This window comes from Ziziphus jujuba, chromosome 7 (genome assembly GCF_031755915.1).
Source record: "Ziziphus jujuba cultivar Dongzao chromosome 7, ASM3175591v1".
Classification (NCBI taxonomy): domain Eukaryota; kingdom Viridiplantae; phylum Streptophyta; class Magnoliopsida; order Rosales; family Rhamnaceae; genus Ziziphus; species Ziziphus jujuba.
In genome coordinates this window covers 9,828,802-9,842,826 of record NC_083385.1, presented here as the reverse complement: position 1 = coordinate 9,842,826, position 14,025 = coordinate 9,828,802, and the positions used below count along the sequence as shown (strand labels likewise).

General features: G+C 34.7%; 1 protein-coding gene across 1 annotated transcript; it reads right to left on the bottom strand.

Moving 5' to 3' along the window:
• Positions 1–1,993: 1,993 nt before the first annotated feature.
• On the bottom strand, positions 1,994–2,713 carry LOC125423734 (L10-interacting MYB domain-containing protein-like). Its single transcript, XM_048478865.2, has 2 exons — positions 2,393–2,713; positions 1,994–2,275 (listed from the first exon to the last, which is right to left on the bottom strand). Exons 1-2 carry the CDS (start codon positions 2,711–2,713, stop codon positions 1,994–1,996), a joined length of 603 nt encoding a protein of 200 aa, XP_048334822.2.
• Between the last annotated feature and the right edge of the window lie 11,312 nt (positions 2,714–14,025).

The window sequence follows — 14,025 nt, the reverse complement described above, 5'->3', positions numbered from 1 at the left end:
AACTATAAATATCCATTAAATTACTAATTTTACATATGAATAACATAGTCATGCCACATTACTTGTGAAAGCTGATTTCGATAAGCTGTCATAGCTGTTGTTGCTTCGTCTAACAAATCTATACTATTGTTTGATCCACTTGTACTAGCTTCTTCATCTTCAATCTCTTGTTCTTCTTCTTCCCATTGTGTAAACATAACATCATTTTGGGCATGAAATTATGTAGTGTACAACAAGCTATAACTATCAAATGTTGTCTACTTTGCTTGTAAGGTGGCATCATTTTCAAAATTCGAAACCGCGCTTTCAACACACCAAAGCAACGTTCAATAACATTTCTAAGTGAAGAATGCCTATAATTAAACAATTCTTTTGGCCCTCTTGGTTAGCGACCTCTATCATGATATTCTTGCAAATGATATCTTTCACCTCAAAATGGAGGAAGAAAACCCATGGTACATGGAAATCCAGAATCAACAACATAATATTCACCTAAAAAGATACAAAAAATGAAATCATGTATGGAAATTTTTTATACTAAAAAACATCAAATAAGACAATAAAATTTTTTATGTTTACCTTTTTTAGGTAATGGAAATTTATTCTCAGATCTTGTAATTGCATCAAGAAAAACTCTTGAATCATTTGCAGTGCCCTCCCAACCAGCATAAACGAAAGTAAATATCATGTTGAAATTGCATCCACATAAAACATTTTGAGTCACTATAGATTTTGTACCTCTATAGCTAACTTGCTTTTCAGCAAGAACATGTGCGCTCATGTGTGTGCCATCAATTGCACCAATACGTTTCTAAAAACACCAAAATATTATAGTATTAGTTTTAAAAAAGTAACTAAGAGTAACAAAATTCATAAATTATATTTACAAAAGCAAGTATTTACCTCAAACCATGGAAAATATTTTGGATTGTTGATGATATGTGAAGGCAATGGAGAGTTTGTATGACATATCAATTCTTTTCCAAGTCTACATATTGCTCTTAGTGTCAAAGTGAAATGTCTATCCACAATTTCAAGAGAATGTTTAAAACGATCCGCTATAAGTCTCATTCCCACATTGTGACCAATTATTATAAGAAACATAGCAAGTGCTTCTTCAACTCTAACTTCTTTAGTATCTTTCAAATATTCATGTTGCTTCAAACAAGTACAAAGAGAAAGAAAAATATATTTGTCCATTCGAAACAACTCATAGCATGTTTTTTCACTTCCATTCAATAATTCTGTTATAAAATTTTGACCACTCAACATTGAAGTTCTTTGAGGTATTTTTTCTAGAAAACGTTTAGTGTACTCACATACATCATAAAGTCTTGAAACTCTTCATCTGAACTAGAAGAAGAGGAACTATTTATATCATCCATAGATGAGTTTTACTTATTGTCCTTCCTACATATAATATTAAAATATAAATATATATTAAGACGAAAGAATTAAAAGATCTCAACTTCTAAAACAATTTAACCATCCAATAATCAAGCACACCATTAACCAAGTGTAGGCAAACATAGCATTCGTTTGAACATATCATCTAAACATATAAAGTATAAAAATCCAAACATATAAAACATACAAAAATCTAAAAAAATCCAAACATATTATTCCACAAACATTAAACTGACAAAATTAAATCCTAATATATCAAATCCTACTACAGATATAATTATGATATATGATAATCTAGCTAAAGACTATCTAACCAAACCTTCTTCCTAGGCGAAGACATATGGATAAATATCTCTCTTCAATCTGCCTTTCTCAACTTTTCTACTGCTTTAAGATAAGTAACATTGTCAACTCCATCTATTGCTTCAAGAAGGCTCATACATGTAGCAATGCAACAATCTTTTGCATTACCAATACTATTATCATCCACACTATAGGAACTTTTATATTTTTCTGCCTTAGCTTTAGCAGCTTCTGTCTTTGCCTTTGCTGTCTCAATCCATGCTTGGATTGCATCACTCATTTGTTATGACCTAGTTTCCTTTTTACTTCTACGTTCTGAGCTAGATGATGTAGTGCGTTTCCTCAAATTGCTTGTTAATTTATCGAGAGTAGAAAAGGGATTATCACGACTAATGTTAACATGTGCACTCTCAGCCTCCAATTCCATCTCATCATCAGTATTGGGTGGATCACTAGTAGATGCATGACGAAACACTCCAGTAGCAGTTGACTTGTTAAATATAATTCCTAATAGCTTGTAATGCTCACATCCTTTCTTTCGAAATTGAGTTGCTTTAGGATGCACCTAAAAGAATAAATAATATATTCATCAACGTATAATAATAATAATAATAATAATAATAATAATAATAATAATGATAATAATAATATATTGTATATCCTCAAACAAAAGTACATATACTCGTATATAGTTTTGCCACATTTCATCTGTAGCATTCACAGTATTAGTTTCAGCATCCCAACCAAATCCAGTTTGTTGCAACAGCTCACTAAACTCACGATGCTTACTTCGAAGCCTATTGAATTTCGGCTTAATTTGCTTCATGTTGTAGTTTCTTTTAGACTTATTATTCAGAGCTTCAAGCATATTAGTCCATTCCTTTGAACTGAACTGACCATCTTTCATACCACCTTTGTTTATTAAATCTACCATAACATCTATATAAATCTTTTCATTGGTAGTACCCCATAGATTTGAATCATCACCACCATCATTTTCCATAGTTGACATCGCACAAATATACTACAAAAAAAATAAACAGCAGAATTGAAGCAATCATCATATACATTTCTAGGAATTTAAAAGTTTCAACAAAGGGAATCATCATAGAAAGTGAGAGAGACAAATTCCATGCTGACACAAAGACAAAACAATCAATGAAAAGGCAAGAAAGATAATCAACGTGAACATATTGAACATGTGCAACTTTACATGATTTTTTGACCAGAATGTCGCAGCCTTACATGATTTTTAATCTGAACGTTATAGCCACAGCCATTTTATCAAACTAATTACACACATGGAGGGTATGGAAGATTAATCTACATTCATATCTCTAGCTCCTGTTTCCTATCCATTTCTTTGCATGTCTTTGTTAGTCCATTCTATATGTAACTCTCTTTTTTCCCCCATAAAAATGACTTACTTCTTAATTTATATCATCAAACTCTATGAAAATCAAAATTTTGCCAGTTTCTACAGATTCTTTTTTTTTTTTTTTTTTTAGTGCTGCTTATAAACATTCATCCAAATAATAATATATATATATGTATATCTAAAAGAAACCCACCACAAGAAATGTCCACCTATATATATATATATATATATACATGTAGAGCTTGGACAAAATCCATAAAAGCACACGGTTCCATATGCTTTGTTTTCTTTTTTCTTTTTTTTTATATATATATATATATATAAACATGTGAAACATGAAAATTGTCACCAAGGCACACAGCTCCATACATGTATATGGCAAAAGGTATCCACATGTCTTTTGTTTAGCCACACAAACTTTTTCTTGGCTCCATGCATATATATATATATATACACACACATGTCAAAACATCCCATCCTTTATCTTTTTTTCTTTTGTTTGTATATGTATGTATGTGTACACGGTTTCATGTATATATATGTTTCAAAAAAGGTGTCCACACGTCTCTATTAGGCCACACTTGCACTTCACATTTGAATATGTGTTTTATATAAAAACTATTCTCTTCTGTATAGCGTTTTACCCAGATCACCAAAAAAACAAAGGCATAGAAAAGGGAAATTCGATATGGCAAAAAGTTGCTCTAATTCAATATGTTGAATTAGACAGTTGGAAGGAAGCTTGACAGGCTTAGTGGGCTGAGCAGCAGCAGCAGCAGAAGGAGCTGTCAGGTTTATTTGGTTTTTGTTAAAATAGAAAACTCACAGTCAAAATAACCAAACAAAAAGAAAAGAAAACTCACTATGTTTTTTTTTTCCCATGTACTCAATTAAAGTAGGTAGAAAAATAGAATTTTTCAAAAAGGAAAGGTTTGCACCCACTTTCGGGGTTGTGAGCAAAGCATAAGAACAAAGGATGCTTTCATTTATGAAATTTCAATGAAGCTACCACAGACCAACACACACAGAACATCTGTCTAACTTTTCAACATCAAAGCACTTGCATGAAATTCAATCGCACATGATCTGAAAATTCTACCAAGTTTCACAAAAGTTAAAAGAGTACAAAAAGAATGTTAGATACTATGAAGTTGCATGTAAGGTTCTAGATTAGATGATTAATTGATAAGAGTACTGATCTATTGAGGGTGCGTAATTAAATGGTTTAAAATTACTTTCAGTTAGTGCTTTCAACTTTATACTAGTTTTTGGCACTATCACTACCAGTTAGTGCTTAAATGTTATCACTAGAAACAATTAATATATCAGAGCCAAAAAAAATAAAAATAAAATAGAAACGATTAATAGATATATATATATATATATATTATTTTTACAGCAGAATTATACAAGATTGATGACTTCCCTGAAACCTTATTAAACTTGACTAACAAACTTAAAAATCTTACGAAAATGATTTGTTGAGAGGAAACTTGAGGAGCCCCTAATAGACAAGCACTTTATGTACATAGAAATAGAACACTGAGAAGAATAATGAAGAACAGAGGAAGTAATAGCAGAATTTGATCGAATAATAATAATACATCGGACAGAGCCTAACCAGAGTTAACTAATAATTAGCCAACTAACTATCCGACTCAGCACTGATAAGTTTTTCTTTCATTCATTTAGATATAGTTATTTTTCAACATATCATATTCAGGACTTAAAATTGAATTTGATAACTGGGCACCACCCTTTACATCTCAATCGCACATGATCTGAAAATTCTACCAAGTTTTACAAAAGTGTGGAGGAGGAGGAGGAACAAGCGTCTAGGCAAGTTGGGTTGAATTTGATTTTTTTTTTTTTTTAAATTTTAGGAATGGCAAGCCCGACAGAGGGAAAAGACAGAAGTTCTATCGAAGACGTTGGGAGGAAGAAGAAGAAGAAGAAAAAAAGTTCCAGAGTATCGTGAAATTGGTATGAGACTCAAAGGCTAACCAAGAAAAATTCACAATCAATAATAAGCAATTAAACCCAAATCCAACAAAACTACAAACACAATTTATCAACAGACAGAATCCGACCAGTATTGAAAGATTTGAGAAGCGAGGAAAACCTGATCGGTGAACTTGAGCAGAGATTTGTTCGAAATTTTTTGAAGGAACGACTGGCTATTTGAGATCTGTTCGATGAAGGTTAGCTGGTGTGCGTGGGTCGACGAGCGGTGAACGTTTCGAAGGCCAGTGAAGGAGCTGGTCAAGCGGCGAAGGTGAGAGAACAGTAGAGAGGCCAAGGTGAGAGAACAGGTGGAAACATCTTTTTCATGTTTTCCCAATTTTTTTTTTTTTTTAACTTGTTTTCTGAATTTGTTTTTAGAAACAAATGGCCAAACAGCTATAAGATTGTTTTGGAAACAAATTTCTATTTTCAAGAACAGAAAAAAATTCTGAAAACAGCTGGCCAAACAGGCTCTAGGGTTTTCAGAGATCTGAGAGTGGTTTAAGAGTAGTGTGTCCATAGACACTACTTTACATTATTTTCTATTTTGCAGGATTAAATATTTAATTTATCAATGACTGCGTTTGGAGGTTAGTAATTTATGATTTATGGAATTTATTATGTATGTTTAGATCCATAAATTCTAACAATTGGTATTGGAGCATATGGTTAATATGCATAATAAATTTCGTTGTGATTTGTCTCGTGACTATGTTTTGAATATTACAGTATGCGTATTGACGTTGACTATGTTTCGAATATTACAGTATGCATATTGATTTTCTGTATGATCAAATATATTTTCCTTTATTTTATTTTCCCTTCCTGCATACATGGTTTTGTGAAGCTATTATCTTATTGACAAAGAAACTTAATATATGCTTGACTTTTGTTTTTTGACTTGATCTGAATATTACAGGATTGTGTTTTCTGTATCAAATGGAATATTTTGGAACCCCAATTATGTGTTGAAACACCTAAATTTTCCTTAAAAAAAAAAAAAATCTGGAAACCCTTGGCCGTATGTCATTCTTGCATTTGTGTTTAAATTTTTTGGGTCTTTGGATCAAATTGATTTGGGGAAAAAGTTTCCCAAGAAGACATGAATCAAAAGGCACCATATTGCCTGAAAAGTGCTTGGAATTTCATGCGTGTTTGTTTTTGAGTTTTGGCCGAATATAATCTTGAGTTTGGGTGTTTGTTTTAAGCTCTCCTTTAGCCAAATTGATCCCTCAAAATTGTTGTACACACCGAAAGGAGAAGAATGGCGCCGGTATTGTAGAAAATGGTGACTGGAATTGTGTTTTATAGGTGGTTTGTCAAGCGGGTCGGGCGACCCATTAACCAGAAAACCCTGTCGACTTGCGACCCGGCTGAGGGAAGGAGAAAGCTGATGTCAGCATCCTCTTGCTAATGTCAGCAGCCGAAATTTCAAAAAAAAAAAAATATATATATATATATATATTGTTTTATTTATTTGTTTGTATGCTTATTTATTTATATATTGTTCAATATTATTAAAAAAAAATGTTATTTATCTATTGTTTAATTATTCTATTCCAATTTGCTTGAATTAAAATTAAATATATATGTTTGGAATTGGAACAAGTTAGCTTTCCCTAAAAAAGCTTTGTGTCTAATTGGTATAGTAGTGTGGAATTTTAGGAACTCACCTATCGTGAGACTTATTTTGTCTGCATTATGTGTACCAATGTAATGTATGTTGGCATAGTGGATGGAATGTTTTATATTTACCTATTTCATGAAATTGCCAATATGTTATTTTCTCCAACTTATTAATCAGGGTTTATACGGGTAAATAAAATACCCTGTCGGTGGTTTTAGTTGCTTTGTATGACGCCTGGAATGGCAGTAGAAGTTAATTAAATGCCATGCATAGTAGGTTCTGAGTTGCTCTGTCGGTGATTCAGTTCAATGCATTTGATTGTGGTTATTTGGTTGACTGTCCCTGGCCCGTGAAAGGATATCTTTAGTGCTACAAAGATCCTAGCGATATTGATATTTTATGTTTTGTATTAAGGGACTAGAAAATAGTTATTCTTTTATGTATATATATATATATATTAAATGCTTTATTGTGTTTACTATTTTCACAGTTAGTAGCACCCCAAATGTTCTACCTATGACTGCCATGATGAAATTGGATGGGACAAACTATCAGAAGTGGAAGAAGACTTTAGTTATGAATTTAACATTTATGAAATTGAATTTGACTTTAGAGATAGATCCACCAAAGATACCAACTGATGAGAGTAGTGCAGCAGATAGGAAATTTTATGAGGATTGAAGGCATTCTAATAAGTGCTGCATGATGATGATAGAGAATTATATGGAGGAATCAATTTATGCAAGTATTCAAAAGGTGGAAACTGCAAAGGAACTTCTTAAAGAGATAGTAAAGAAATTTATCAAGTTTAATATGAATGAGAAGCATCATTATTTGGACCTTTTGAATAATACTAAATATGATGGAATTAAAGGAGTAAGGGACCACATCATGTTACTTTCTTCTTATTATAATAAGTTAAAGGACCTTAAGATGGACATTGGAGAGGAGTTCTTGACCTATTCGATAATGAAGAGTCTTCCATCTCAGTTTGATAATATAAGGTCTAATTTGAATACTAAGAAAGAATGATGTAGTTTAGAGGAATTAACTACTATTCTTGTAAAAGAGGAAGATGATATTAAGCTAAGTAGGTCAAGATCTATTGTTATAGTTTCACATCAGGTAGATAAGTCCAAGAGGATTTCCTAAAAAAAGGGACAAGGATGTAAGCCCAACAAGAAGAAGTTTTCTGGTATGAAGCCAAAAGGGCCTAGGGATGGAGTTCATAACATAGAGGAAAGGAAAGCCTACTTCAATGGAAAGTGTGGCTACTACAATAAAGTTGGACACAAGAAGATAAATTGTTGGCATTTGAAGGGAAAGCAAGAAAAGAATTGTAATATTTTAATAATTGAGACCAATATTATTAATGTGCCTATGAATACTTGGTGGTTTGATACTGGAGCAACAATTCATGTTACTAATTCATTGCAGGGGATGATAAGGCAAAAGGGGCCAACCAATTTTGAGCAGCATGTTTATATGGGAGATAACTCAATAGTGAAGATGGATATCATGGGAACAATCAAGTTGAACTTTGCCACTGGATATGTTTTAGAATTACAAGAAGTTTCACATGTACCCTTAATTAGGAGGAATTTGTTATCTATTTCACTTTTGGATAATCAAGGTTTTAGTTTTTTGTTTGGGAATAATAAAGTTGAGGATAAAGTTGTTGATTTTGGAACTTTATGTGGCAATTAATATAGACTTGATTTATTTAATAATAGTCCTAATTATTCTGTTAATTCTATTGTTGCCCCTATTGTTGCTTCTAAACGTCCAAAAGCTAATGATAATTCTTCAATGTTATGGCATAAGCGTTTGGGACATATTTCTAGGCACATAATGGAAAGATTTGTGAAGGATGGAATACTTTCCAATCTTGATTTTTCGGACTTGTCAACTTGTGTTGAATGTGTAAAAGGGAAATCAACTTCTAAGGTTAGAAAGGATAAGATAGCAAAGTGTGGAGATATTTTAGAATTAATTCATATTGACATTTGTGGACCTTTTACACCAACTGCTTTGGGTGGTTATAGGTATTTTATTACGTTTATTGATGATTTTTGTCGTTATGGACATGTTGAGCTTATCCGTGAGAAGTTAGATTCTTTAGTTGCTTTTAAGGAGTTTAAGGTAAAAATAGAACTTCAAAAGAATAAGAAGATAAAGACTGTGAGGTTTGATAGAGGTGATGAATTTTATGGCAGATATGATGAGACTGGATGGAACCCAGGGCCATTTGCAATTTATTTACGTGAGTGTGGCATTGATGCGCAATATACATTGCCTGGTACACCTCAGCAGAATGACATAGCTGAGAGGAGAAATCACACTTTATTGGACATGATGCGATCTATGTTGGCAAATTCTAGCTTGCCATATTACTTGTGGGGAGAGGCTTTGAGGACGACTGCTTATATTTTGAATCAAGTTCCAAGTAAATCCGTTCCTAAGACTCCTTTTGAGTTGTGATCAGGGAGAAAGCCTAATTTACATCATTTTCGAGTATGGGGTTGCAAAGCTGAAGTAAGGATTTATAATCCCCAAATTAAGAAGTTGGATCCTAAAACTATAAGTGGATATTTTGTTTGCTATTGTATAGGATCTAGGGGTTCAAGATTTTTTTTGTCCATCTCACACCACGAGAATTGTTGAATCAGACAGGGCTGTTTATTTTGAAGATAATTTTGGGTTCGATGATAGTAATGATCCAAGGGAGCCTTAATTTAGAGAAGAAAATGTATTTATTCTCAGTGTTGTAGTTCCTGATAGAGATATTATGAATCCAGTAGTTGATGAACCAATAGTTGATCAGGATGAACCCATCATTGAGGAGCAGAATATCCCAGCTATTGTAGATGCTGATGTGCCTTTGAAAAGGTCACAAAGGACTAGGAGGTTAGCTATTCCTGATGACTATGAGGTTGACTTGCAGGAGCATGATTTTGACATAAGTGATGACTCAGATCCAGTCACTTATGAGAAAGCCATAAGCAGTTCGCACTCAAATTTTTGGTTGGATGCAATGGAAGATGAAATGAAATCCATGGCATCAAATGGTATTTGGGATTTGGTTGAGTTATCATTGGGTAGCAAGCCTATAGAGTGCAAATAGGTCTTTAAAACTAAAAGAGACTCTAATGGTCAAGTAAAAAGGTATAAGGCTAGACTTGTAGTTAAAGGGTTTAGCTAGAAGGAAGGAATTGATTACATAGAGACATTCTCTCCTGTATCCACAAAGGATTCTTTTAGAATCATTATGGCAATTGTGGTACATTATGACCTAGAGTTGCATCAGACGGATGTCAGAACTGCTTTTTTGAATGGTGATTTATTTGAAAAATATGTATATGATTCAACTAGTTGGCTTCCAGCAAACAGGGAATGGTAATTTGGTTTGTAAGCTTAAGAAGTCAATTTATGATCTTAAGCAGGCTTCGAGGCAATGGTATCTTAAGTTTGATGAGGTTGTCATCCAAAATGGCTTTAAGGAGAATGTTGTTGATAGATGCATATATATAAAGGTCAGTGGGAGCAGTTTTATATTTCTGGTGTTGTATGTTGATGACATACTTCTAGCTACTAATGACACTGACCTGTTGGTTGAGACAAAGCAGATGTTGTGCAACCATTTTGATATGAGAGATCTTGGAGAGGCTTCTTTTGTTTTGGGCATCAAGATTGTTCGAGATAGGACTAATTATGTGTTGCAATTATCTCAAAGAGCCTATATTGATAGAATCCTTAAGAGATTTGGTATGCATAATTATTCTCCTGGAAGTGTATCAATCACAAAGGGTGAAAGATTTTCTAAAGATCAATGTCCCAAGAATGATAAAGAGATGATGGCGATGAAAAATGTTTGCTATTCTTTAGCAGTGGGTAGTTTGATGTATGCTCAAGTATGTATACGGCCTGATATAGCTTTTGCTGTGGGTGTGCTTGGTAGATTTATGAGCAATCTTGGTCTTATTCATTACTAAGCAGTTAAGAAGGTCTTTAGGTATCTTCAGAGTACTAAAGATCATATGTTGACATATTGACGTACCAACTCCCTAGATGTTGTTGGTTATAGTGATGCAGATTATAAAGGCTGTGTGGATGATAAGAAATCTACCACTGGGTATATATTTATCTGGCAGGAGGTACTGTATCTTGGCGCAGTGCCAAACAGTCAGTGACAGTATCCTCAACTATGGAGGCAGAGTATGTGGCGTGTTATGAGGCTACTCGTCATGCAGTTTGGCTTTGGAATTTTATTCGTGATTTAGGAGTGGTTGACTCCATTGAGAGGCTTACTATGATGTATTATGACAATACTGCAGCAATATCTTTCTCCAATAATTTAAAAGATACCCCTGGTGCGAGGTACATTGATATTAAGTATTTTGTGGTTAAGGAAAAAGTTGAAGAATGCCTCATTACTGTTGTTCACACGCCTACTTACAGCATGATGGCAGATCCACTGACCAAGGCCTTACCCATAGGCATATTTGAGGAGCATGTGTCCCATATGGGATTGTTAGACAGCTGAGACTACTGTGGATTAATGGGAGTTTGTTATAATTTCTGCAGTAATATCCATGTTGAGTATTATTTATTTAATTGAGTATTTTGATACATTGATGTATGTGGATCATTATTTATTTATGAGATGATTTATTACACATATTATTGCTCCTATATTTACAGGCCTGTTGAGACTATTAGTTTATGTATATGTGTATGTTGATCCACAGGTGTCATAGTGAGTCTTTCCTACCTAGTTTGGGTATATTGATGTATCCTGTCGATACACAATGTGCTCGGATGAAATGGTATTTGTGTGTTGGGGGATTGCACGTGGTTAGGTAAATCTTTACTACCTAGACTGAGTTTATGGCATACAAAGTGGTCAGTTGAAATGGTATCATATTTTGGGAGATTTACTGAGAGAATCTCTACTGCCTAGTCTAGTATATTGTTGTGCCTTATCGGTATGCTATATATTTAGATGAAATGGTATTATGGTTCAGGGGATTCTGTAGTAAGTGAGTTTGGATTATATATATGATGATGATTATGCAGTCCAAATGGGAAAATATTAAATAAATTAATAATTGTGAACTTAGCATAATCAATTACTCACTTACAGGGCCTATTTATGCTATTAATAGGAATGACTTATTTTATTATTTTGTAGTACGGCCTTTGATCACACACTCTCTATAAGACTCTAGTTGGCTCATTGAACTGGAGGACCAACTCTTTTTATAAGTCCATTGACTTACCCATATTTTTTCTAGTATTATTATATTATTAAATTATTAGTATTTTGTGTGTGTTAAAATTAATGGATAAGTATGACTTTCAGAGACTATAAAAAGGTCCAAGGCAAGCAAACAAATATATGCCATACGGTATTTTGATATTAGGGTTTTCAGAGATCTGAGAGTGGTTTGAGAGTAGTATGTCCATAGGCACTACTTTACATTGTTTTCTATTTTGCAGGATTAAATATTTAATTTATCAATGACTGCGTTTGGAGGTTAGTAATTTATAGTTTATGGAATTTATTATGTATGTTTAGATCCACAAATTCTAATAGTCGATTTTGATGCTGAAAAGGCTAAAGAAGCAAAGGCAGTCATCGTATCTGAAAAGGCTGAAGAAGTAGAGGCAGTCATCGTTGAAGAAGCAGAGGCAGGCATCGTTGAAGAGGTTGAGGAAGCAGAGGCAGGCGTCGTTGAAGAAGTAGAGGCAGTCATCGTTTCTGAAGAGGTTGAAGAAGCTGAGGCAGGCATCGTTGAAGAGGCTGAGAAGGCAGAGGCAGACATCATTTCCTTCATGAAGTTTATGATGGTGAGTTTTAGCTTATTACTAATATTTATTCTTATTATTATTATTTTATGCTTATTAATGTTATTTTCAACTATTTTTTGATAGGAACAGAGAAAGAGATGCTAAAAGTAGTGTATCAGAGAACAAGTCGTAGCAAAGAAAGCTTTTGCCTTTTGAAATCTGATCTTCATACTATCCATTGTTTTGTCTAGAGAGAATTTTTCATTGTCAAACAGGGCTTGGTTTCTAATTTCCATATTTGATTCAATAAGATAGTGGCGTAGAGAAAGAAATCCTCTTTGTCTCTATCATGAACCAAAAAGACCCCACCTGGGTTCATAATCAAGTTTAGCTTTTCTTCTAGAGACAGATGAGTTAGAGATTCCCATTTTAGAATCCAAGGCATTGCAAACCATAAGGCATTGACAACTTGACAGTGGAAAAAAAGATGATCATCAGATTCGATGCAACAGAGGATGATATACCTTTGCATGGTACACATTGCCTGTAACACCCCATTCCAAAGTACAACGGAAATTTTCCAACTTTGATCGAGGTTGACCGTTGACCGTTGATCGAAGGGGTCAAAAGTTGATTTTTTGACGTGGATGGAATTCTAGGTTGACTGAGGTACCGTTACGAAGTACACGTTGGCATGAGTTCGTAGACTAGTAGCACGTCGAAAACGGAGCTACGGTTTGAAAGTTATGGGCAAAACAAGTCGAGATTCAAATTGTCCAAAAGGTGCCGGGAGTTTACTTTTTATGGTTGTAGAATTTTTCTTTGACTTTTGTATGGTTGTAAAGTGCTCGTCAATACGAGTTCATAGACTAGCGGCACGCTTAAATTGGACATCTGGTTAAAAAGTTATGGACGTGTGAAGTTTTCCGACTACCATAATATTTTAATGTTTTTGAATCAGTGAACAGTGATGCCACGTGACGACATCTGAGAGGTCTACGTGGGTGAACAGTGTCACCTACGATGGCTTTTATTTTGGCAAAACGGCGGGGGAGGAGAGAGAAAGAGAGAGAGGAGAGAGAGAGAGAGAGAAAACCACCGGCCACCGCCACTTAGTCGTTTTCCGGCCACCCTTTCCCCACACGCGCCACCCCACTGCCTCCGCCTCCTTAATTTCGATCGGCCACCCAAATCTCACGGCCAACCGGCCAGTAACGCGCTGGGATCGGAGAGTTTTCCGGCGACGGCGATTTTTCCCCTCCACCACCAGCCACCACCGTTTGACCCATTTCCGGCCATTTTCAGGCCACACGCACCAGCCATCCCTCACCACCTCCTCATTTCTGGCTAGCCCACCAAATTTCACGGCTACCGGACCTCCGACGGGCCGGGATCGGAGTATTTTCTGACGAGGGGCCGAAAATCTTCAAACCCAGATCTCTTCGTCGTCCGGCCTTCGTTTGCCTCACCGCCGGTCCCGTTGGAACCCTCTCCCTCGATCTACAAAACCCCCAAA